A 10,340-nucleotide genomic window follows, 5' to 3' on the forward strand; every position below is an offset into this window, starting at 1 on the left:
TTTTGTTTTACAATTGCAAAGAGTATGACATGGAATTATAAAATCATTTTTCATATGAATAACAATGTTATTTACAGTGACTCAGTTGAAAACAGTGCTCTTGGATATAAGAATATTCTAGAAATAATACTATTGACAGCTATTTTACATTAGATATGAAAGAAGTATTTTGATAGAAGGGGAAAAAAAACAAGACAAACTTTTGATAAATAAACCGTAATAAAATAAATATATTTTTAAATCATAAGAGCTAAATATATGAAACGAATTATGATATCGAGATGACTATAAAAAAATAAATCATATTTTCATAATATACATAAACATATAGACAGATAGATAGACAGACATACATCTATATCTGTTCCGGAACCTTTTATCATTTGAGGTACATGTATATTCTTTTCAAAATTCAGTGGCACACCTGAACTAAAAATGTAACTAAATGTATAGGGGAAAAAATTATATTCAGGTTACACTCCGACACTCCTAGCATCGTCTCATGACACACCAGTGTGTGTTGCAGCACAACACCTGCAGAGCACTGATCTATCTATCTATATATATATATGATATAAGCCCATGAAATTGAAGGCCATTTTTGCTGTAAAGTAATTTCTACTTTTCGCACAAGTCTAGAGATAGGGGAAGGGTGGAAGGGGCAATGAAAGGAAAACCTGATTGTATCAGTTTCCAAGGACTTGAGTATCTTATTTTATTGACCATGGACAGGATTGGAACTCAGAACATAACTGGAGACATAACTAAATACTGCAAAGCATTTGTCAAGGCCACGCTATGGATTCTACCAATCTGTCTCAAGTAACAAGAAAAAGTAAAAATAGAAACAAAAACAGTACCACTAATGTCAAGGAATGTAAGATGAAAGGGAAACGGACTCCATCTTGAACTAAAGAGACAAATATATATATATATATATATTGATATATGTGCATTGATATGGCTGTAGTGATATGCTAAGTTTAATTTTTTAACCTAAGTATTAAATGTAAACTTTCAATGATAGTGATTAGAGAAGGTGCAAGAGGTAAGAAGAAATAATAGAAAAGGAAAAACAAAATGAATAAATGTAAAGGAGGTTATAAAGAGGTCAAATTATATTTGCTCTTTTGTGTGAGTGTGAGAAAATTTGAAATTACTCTCATAGGATATATCTAAATTCCAGAAATTGTTGATGTCAGACGAGTTTTTGAGATTTTAGCTTAATATTTTAACTACTTGACTACTTCAACTACCGAGAATGTCATGGTGGAAGTGATGGTGGTGACTGCTGAAAGGCATAGGGCTACAGTGAGAACCACTTGCACCCCCATGTATGTAAAATAAGAGACTCATCTCATTCCAAACAATGCACCAGGATGCTGCAAGTCTTAGGAAATGAAGAGATAGGCTGATTGCATCAAAAGGCCAAGCTTCAATAATTTATGATACAGCTTTGTGAATACGAGATAGTTCTAAACATGATTAGGTCAGTAATAACTTCACTAAGTCTTAGTACTTGGTGTAAAGTAGTATCTAAGATGATGCTTAACAACTTAACAGAGAAGTGGTTAGCAAAAGATAAGCTGACTGCCTCAGTTGGCTAAGCTATTAGTACAGCTTAATCAGCACTAGATGTGATTAAGTAATTAATATCGCTCAGTTCTGCTTCAGCTTTAGTTCTTGGAGAACACAGCTCAAAGGGGAACCGGTCAGAATAATTCAGCCACTCACAAGCAATGGCTCAATCAAAAGGAAAAGATGGAAAGAAGAGAGAGAAAGAGATATCACCGCTCAAACGAGACAAGGAAATATCTCTGGCAACAAGCAGTCATCCATGGGATCCATGTCATTAAAAGGGATTGTCATCAACTGATCCTGGTAAGGGGACCCAGGATTGCTAGGCTCACTATTTATACCAGAGTCACTGGCAGAGTCACTGAATTGATCCATATAAGTTGTTTCCATGGGAATTTTCATTTCGCTTTCTGTAGAGTCACAGGATTTCCTCAGTTTTGTATCAAGCATAAGGGAGGTGATGGGGTTGTTTTCTTCAGCGAGATCAGAAGTATCAAGATGCTCTAAATCTGCCAGTTGTAGAATATCATATGTTTCTTTGCCTTCTCGGCTGCCAACCGACTCTTGCAGGATATCTTGCAGCAAAGCCAGGGGGTCAAAATCATAACTACCATCATCGCTGTCGCTGCTGCTGTTGTCGTTATCAACACAGTTGTCAGTGATGTCATCAATGTCTTTGATATCATCATATTCTTGTGTAGCAATGTTAGAAATGTCAGGAACAACTACATTGGAGCTGACTGTTGGCACTATTGTTTCCTCATCTACAAACACACCTTCATCAGCAGCATCACATGGCAAGATATCACAGACTTCCATCAGGGACTTTGGTCCACTGTCAGAAGCTGGAGACAGAGACGGGGAAGGCTTGACATAGAAATGCTCAGATTTTATAAGTTCATTGAGGGAGTCCAGTTGTGTTGTTGCGGTCCCCACCATGGAATTGGAATCCTCTTTTGCGAGAAGCTCAGCAGCTCCAAAACACGAAGAATCTGTAACTGATTGTGAAGAGATTGGGTTTTTAGATTCTGAATTGCAGACTTCATCCAGAAATTTCCACAACTTGCTAGGCTGGAAAAAAAAAGAAGAAAAATAACAATTAAACTTAGCCAAAAGATCGTTATCAGGTTATTATAGACTGTTTTAGAAATCGAAAAATAAACAATCACAACATCAAAATCTCTAAGCATGATCAATCTAAGACAATAAGAGACATTACATTTGACAGAGTAATCAGATTGCTAAAGGGTTAATCAAGTCTTTGGAGTCTACAAAACATATCAACCCACATCAAGTGTTTAACTCACTAAAAAACATTTTTTTGCCATCATATTGAGGTCTCTTTTCTCCATGCTGGCAGGAGTTGGACAAAAACTTATTTTCAAGTAGAGTATTTTATCTCTTTTGCATTCGGATAACTCACTCAAACGTAATGCTTATTCATTCTTTAATCACATTATTTTGAATTAATCATGCATTATCTTGTATCTAAGAGATTTTCATTATGTCATTGCTTATATTTAGAATGACACTGCAGGATAGGTGTGAGAGGCCAGATCTGACCTCTCTGAACACAAAACTGGCAGAATATTTAGGCTGGACACGGCCAGTTTAACCCTTTTGCATTTAAAATGGCCACATCCGGCCCAAATATTTTACCTGTAATATGTCCCCTACCACCACGTGGCAAACAGTGTTGGTGTGTTTACATCCCTGTAACTTAGCAGTTCAGCAAAAGAGCTTGACAGAGTAAGTACTAGGCACAAAAAAATAAATCTTGGGGTCAATTCAAGGCGGTGCCCCAGCATGGCCACAGTCAAATGACTGAAATAAGTAAAGGATGAAAGATAAAAGAAATACTGGAGTTGATTTCTTTGATTAAAACCTTTCAAAGCAGTGCCCCAGCATGGCCACAGTCCAGTATTTAAACTTGCCATATCCAACCTGCTTTTTTGTTCAAACTGGCTACATCAGGCTTCTCACACCTACCCCACAATGTCACTCTAAAAATAATGACATTGAAATCTTGAAGCTATGAGATAATGCATGGTAAATTCAGCCAAGTGAAACTCTAGTTGTGGCCGATGATGGTATCCTGTAACTGTCACCTGTGCTGATGGCACGTAAAAAACACCTTTTGAGCATTGGGCCTCACAACGACAATGTGGCCAATGCCGGTGGCACATAAAAAGCACTTTTAGAGCGTTGGGCCTCACGGACGCATGTGGTTGATGCCGGTGGCACGTAAAATGCACCTTTTGAGTGTGGGTCTCACGGAGGCATGTGGCTGATGCCGGTGGCACATAAAAAGCACTTTTAGAGCGTTGGGCCTCACGGACGCATGTGGTTGATCCCAGTGGCACGTAAAAAGCACCTTTCAAGTGTTGGGCCTCACAAGGGCAATGACAAATGATAAAGACCTTTGGTTATATACCGTGATGGAGAAGACCCATCAAGCCAAGTGAAATTGTAGTCATGGTAGATACTGGTGTCATGCAACTGGCCCCTGTGCTGATGGGACATAAAAGCATCAATTACACTCTCAGAGTGGTTGGTGTTAGGAAGGGCATCCAGCTGTAGAAACCCTGCCAGATCAGACTGGAGGCTGGTGGTGCAGTCCATCAGCTTACCAGCCCTGGTCAAACTGTCTAACCCATGCCAGCATGGAAAACGGACGTTAAATGATGATGATGTGAATAAATAAGCATTACATTTGACAGAGTAATTTGAATGCTTAAGGGCTAAAGATTAAAAAGACAAAAGACGAAAGATTAAACTTACTTCATCATTACTGCCAAAAAGCTGCAACGTATCATCAAGTGAAACAGCATCAAAATGTGTTTCTGCGGCAGAGAAACAATTGGTGCTGCGGACCGTAGGCATTTTGATTCTGTCTTCACTGGCGATGATAAGCTTTCACTCTTGCAGAGACTACTGTTAGCAATGCTGTTGTTGTTGTTGCTGCTGTAGTTAGATGTGCTGGATGATAATGATGATGATGATGATAATGGTGATGATGTGGATGTTGTTCTTGACGATGTTGTCGTAGTTGTTGCTGTGGACAAGTGGTCGCATTCTCCGTTATTTAACTGGCCCAACCTCTCGCGGAGCTCAGCATTCTCGCAGATCAGTGTCTTGGTCTTTTTCTGTAGCATCTGGTTCTGCTGAAGCAATTTTTTGTTTTCAGTCTGTAGTTTATCGATGGCTATTTCCATGTCAGACATCTGTGCTTTCTTCCGATCACGGGCTGTTTGGGCTGCAACTCTGTTCTTTAATTTCCTAAAAGATAAAAATATTAATTAGAAATATTGAATTTCTAAGCGTCTCAAAGAGACATGAGTGGTGGTGGAGCGATAGAGTGGTTGTATAATGTCAACATAACGTGACAGTCCCGTAAAGGGAATTACAGCACCGCTGTTTAGCCCTAGGAAGCATTGACACTTCCTGTCGGCTTTGACACATTTCCTGTATCCTTATATTTGCAAAAGGGGGCCAAGCTAGTCTAGCTGGTGAGGGTGCTTGCGTCCCCCTTTGCAAATATAAGGACACAGGAAATGTGTCAAAGCTGACAGGAAGCGTTGATGCTTCCTAGGGCTATATAGCGGTGGGGTGATTCCCTTTATGGGACTGTCACGTTAAGTTGACAATATACAAAAATATTAATATTTAAAATATAATAACAATACTTTCATATTTTTCCACAAGGGCAGCAATTTTGGAGAACAGGATAAGTTGATTACATCAACCTCAGTGTTTCACTGATACTTGACTGACATTTAACTCGGATCTTTTCGGTTTGACCGGCAGTTTTTTAAAATAATTTCCACGTAACTAAACACTTTTAAACTTCGCATACTGGCTTTATTGAGAAAACTCTATGGTTTGTAAGATATTTGTTGTTTTTTTTCTTCAATTTCTGCAATTTCAACCACTCAATGACGTCTATTGAGGTGAAAACATTCTGTGCCGTATGAATATGTCCGTCGTTTAAGAAACAGATTGGGTTTATTTACATTTCTGAAGAAAAAAAGATACCCTTCCCCTACCCCTAACCCTAACCCTAAAACAGATTGAAATGCAATAGATCGATACTAGGGTCATAATTATGGGTGACAATTTCATATGACACCGCTATAAAAAACTGCCATTCAAACTGAAAAGATCCTTTAACTCTTAAAAGTAGATAGTTTTTATTCATTTTAATTAAAGAATTTGGAACCCACATATTCTTTTCCATGTGTATATACCTATGTAGGTGTGTTTGTGTATGCTTATGTATACACACACACATAAAAGCACTGGTGATGGTGCTATGTAAAAAGCACCCAGTACACTCTGTAAAGTAATCGGCATTAGGAAGGACATCCAGCCATAGAAACCAAGTCAAAACGGATTATGGAACCTGATGCAGCCACCTGACCTTGCCAGTGTCTTTCAAGCCGTCCAACCCATGCCAGCACGGAAAACGGATGTTAAATGATGATGGTAATTATTATCATGAATATTATTATCACAAGATGCCAAAGTGCATGAGTATCAAACCCTCTGAAGTTACCTATCGTAATTCTTTGAACCAACCATCATGAAAGTTGATGCTGGTCAGGATATATATATAAATATATCACGCGATCACATGACCGACCAGACCATCAGATGTTTTACACATCGCTGGTCACAATGTGTTCGCATTGTTTTAGCTTTTGAATGGCGCCACCCCGCTGGCTAAGTGAGCAGGCCAACAGAAGAGTGAGAGAAAGAGTGGTGAAAGAGTACAGCAGGGATCACCACCTCCTGTGGAGCTTTTAGGTGTTTCCGCTCAATAAACACTCATAACGCCCGGTCTGGGAATCGAAACCGCGATCCTACGATCCTCCACATATATATAAATATATATATATATATATATATATATATATATAAACAAACACACAGATACACACACACACAAGAACACACATTACATATACAAGGTGCCAAAGTGCATTAGAACCAACCATCACAAAAGTTGACATTAGTCAGGAGACACACACACACACTATATATATATATATATATATATATATATATATATATATATATATATATATAATATATATAAATATATATATATAAATATATATATATATAAATATATATATATATATATATATAATATATATATAAATATATATATATATTGAATAAAAATAAACAGATCACTGTAAAAGGGTGGAATAAATAGCTTGGCTGTCTTAACTGACCAAAGTATAGACCTATGTTTATTATTTTTATCAGGTTGAAATAATATAAAGAAGATAATTGATGAAGAAGACCAATCGATAGTGGTTTTTATCCTCTGGGTGAGCTAGTTTGTTTTGAGCGAGTTAAATTTAGCAAGTTACTTGAGGTTTCTGTTTTGAATAGGAGTGAGAGAGTGTTGGAGTGAAGATGAGAGACAGGAAAACTGTGTTTGAGTGGATGTGATAAAGAGAGGGTGAAAGAGAGTGTACTGGAGTGAGGTTTAGAGGGGTGGTGGGAGAAAGTGTGTATGAGAGGCAAACAGTGGGAGAGAGAGAAAAAAGAATGTATGTGTAATAGAAAGGATCGAGAAGAATGCGTGATAGAAATGAGAGAAAGAAAGACAGAATGATGGACGAAACAGAGAAAGAGAGAGGAAGAAAGGAATAAGGAGAGAGAGAGAGAGAGAAAGGGGTGAAAAGAAAGGGCAAGTGAAGAAGAAAATGTGCAACAGAAATAGAATTTGAGCGAGGAGTAAGGGAAAGAAAGACAAAAATGAAGCATGAAAGAGAGAGGGAGATGTAGAAGGAAAGGGTAAAAGAAAATATGGGAGGAAGGGAGAGAAATCGAGAGAAAACAGATGAGAGAGAAAGAAGAAGGTTGCGTGAGAGAAAACAAGAAGAGACAGGTGGGAAGAAAAACATGAGAAAGAGAGAAAACTCAAGAGAGATGGGAAGAGACTACTCTGACCAGCTGCAAAAACCAGTAGAAGCTTGATAAGTGCACACATTTCTGCCTCTCTTAGACAACAAAGACTTGTTCACATAGATTTTATGGCGATGACCTAGATTCAAGATCATTGACCTTTCCTAAAATAAGTTCTTTGAACATCTTCCAATATGCATTCTGGGATAAACAAACGTTAATATAGAGAGAAAGGGGATCGTATTATAAATGGAAAGCAACAGAGACCTGTTGTAAAAAAAAAAAAAAAGGCGCAGGAGTGGTTGTGTGGTAAGTAGCTTGCTAACCAGCCACATGGTTCTGGGTTCAGTCTCACTGTGTGGCATCTTGGGCAAGTGTCAAGTGTCTTCTGCTATAGCCTCGGGCCGACCAAAGCCTTGTGAGTGGATTTGGTAGACGGAAACTGAAAGAAGCCTGTCGTATATATGTATATATATATATATATATATGTATGTGTGTGTATATGTTTGTGTGTCTGTGTTTGTTCCTCTAGCATTGCTTGACAACCAATGCTGATGTGTTTACGTCCCCGTTACTTAACGGTTCGGCAAAAGAGACTGATAGAATAAGTACTGGGCTTACAAAGAATAAGTCCCAGGGTTGATTTGCTTGACTAAAGGCGGTGCTCCAGCATGGCTGCAGTCAAATGACTGAAACATGTAAAAGAGTAAAAAGAGAGAGAGTATCCATCACTTAACATCTGTCTTCCATATTAATTTCAAATTTTTCAGCACAAGGCCAGCAATTTTGAAGAAGGGGATAAGTCGATTACATCAACTCCAATACTTAACTTCAAATGCCGACCTTGGCAGCATTTGAACTCAGAACGTAAAGACGGATGAAATGTTGCTAAGCATTTTGCCTGAAGTTCCAAGTGTTATGCATATAAAATTTCCTGCAACTGTCATGGTTTTAAGGGTTACCAACAATGAAGAACTTGTGATGCCTCCTTACTTCTTTCCACAGAGTTAACTCTGTCACCTACATTGAGGTCCTGGAAACAATTGTTAAGCCCTGGATAGACAGTGTATGCAATGGAAGGCTATATGTGTTTCAGTAAGACTCTACACTATCACACATGGCTCTAGTAACACAGGAATGAATGGCTGAAAATTTTCCTGATCACATAACCCCTAACGTTTGGCCTCCTAATTCCCCAAATCTCAATCCATTGGACTGTTACATGTGGAGCATTGTTGAGAGGTCAATGAACAAAGATTCTTTGAAAGCTGCCACAATCAGAGTAATGTCCAAAATGAACCAGGACCACTTGATTCAAGCATGTAGATGATTTTGATCTCATATAGAAGCAGTTGTTGAAGCTATCCTCATAGCATTTTTTGATACATAAAGTACTTATCTGTTATTATATATGTTTTTTATAAAAATTATTGTCCCCAAATATCTTATGCACCCTCTCCCTCTATATATATATATATATGTATGTATATATTCTTTTATTCCTTTACTTGTTTCAGTCATCTGACTGTGGCCATGCTGGAGCACCACTTTTAGTTGAACGAATTGATCCCAGGACTTTTCTTTGTAAGCTTAGTACTTATTCTATTGGTGTCTGTGGCCGAACTGCTAAGTTACAGGGATATAAACACACCAATATCGGTTGTCAATTGCTGGTGGGAGGAACAAACACACACACACACACACACACACACATATATATATATATATATATATATATATATATATATATATTATATATATATATATATATATATATATATATATATATGGGCATGGGAGTGGCTGTGTGGTAAGAAGCTTGCTTACCAACCACATGGTCCGGGTTCAGTCCCACTGCATGGCACCTTGAGCAAGTGTCTCCTCCTATAGCCATGAGGTGATGAAAGCCTTGTGAGCGGATTTGATAGACAGAAACTGAAAGAATCCCGATGTATATATATAATATATATATATATGTATGTATGTATGTATGTGTTTGTCTCCCCACCATCGCTTGACAACCGACGTTGGTGTGTTTACGTCCCTGTAACTTAGCAGTTTGGCAAAAGAGACCGATAGCATAAGTACTAGGCTTACAAAGAATAAGTCCTGGGGTCTATTTGCTCGAGTGAAGGCGGTGCTCCAGCATGGCAGCAGTCAAAATGACTGAAGCAAGTAAAAGAGAGTGGCTTTGTCAGTGAATCCTCTGTGACAGTTGACATTCCACAGCAAGATGAGCTGCTACGAATCACACTATCCCAACGTGTGGTAAGCATGTGACCGAGGACCATATGTGAACTCCGAACCTAACTACTTGTTGGTTGGAGCAATCTCAATCCACCCAGGGTAGATGCCGCTGCAAGTACAAGTATTCATATATATATGGCATTCTTTTGATATAAATATTTTATCCGTCACCCCGTCCCAGCTGTTTTAATGGCGTGTAATATGGCATTTTTTCTTCATATATATTACGAGCAAAACGCCCCCCCACCTCCGTCCAGTGGACGGTGCTGAGTTGTCAAACATTTAAACCAAATTTTCTCAAAACGACTTGTCCGACCGTCCCATTTTGTGGCATTATTTCAAGCCAGCCGGCTTTTTTTGGCGCAAACCGCACGTGCATTTTTCTCGCGTATGCATAGTAGCGATCGCAACAGCTGATGTACTTGCGCGTACAAATGCACGTTCCCACGGCTTTATCGATCGCATTCTCACCTGGAATCGATTTTTGTAATTTTTTCAAGACTTATACACGCCCTGATACCGTCGGCATCTACATATCAAATTTGAGCGCAATCGGGTGGAGGATGCCCGAGATCCTAGAAGACACACACAGA

The 10,340-nt window shown here is 38.5% G+C and overlaps 1 protein-coding gene across 2 annotated transcripts in view; it reads right to left on the reverse strand.

Moving 5' to 3' along the window:
- The window catches only part of LOC115224724 (X-box-binding protein 1), a 17,460-nt gene continuing 7,120 nt past the window's right edge, over positions 1-10,340 (reverse strand). Inside the window, exons 1-2 of one of the 2 annotated variants that reach the window (XM_029795594.2) lie at positions 4,360-4,618; positions 1-2,649 (exon numbers count right to left, since the gene is read on the reverse strand). In XM_029795594.2, the coding sequence (XP_029651454.1) occupies positions 1,795-2,649; positions 4,360-4,461 (957 nt within the window). In that variant the 5' untranslated portion in view covers positions 4,462-4,618 and the 3' untranslated portion in view covers positions 1-1,794. Of the gene's footprint in view, positions 2,650-4,359; positions 4,858-10,340 lie in introns of those variants that run through there. The other variant, XM_029795593.2, reaches the window with a different exon arrangement.

Source organism: Octopus sinensis, linkage group LG26, assembly GCF_006345805.1.
Source record: "Octopus sinensis linkage group LG26, ASM634580v1, whole genome shotgun sequence".
Lineage (NCBI taxonomy): Eukaryota > Metazoa > Mollusca > Cephalopoda > Octopoda > Octopodidae > Octopus > Octopus sinensis.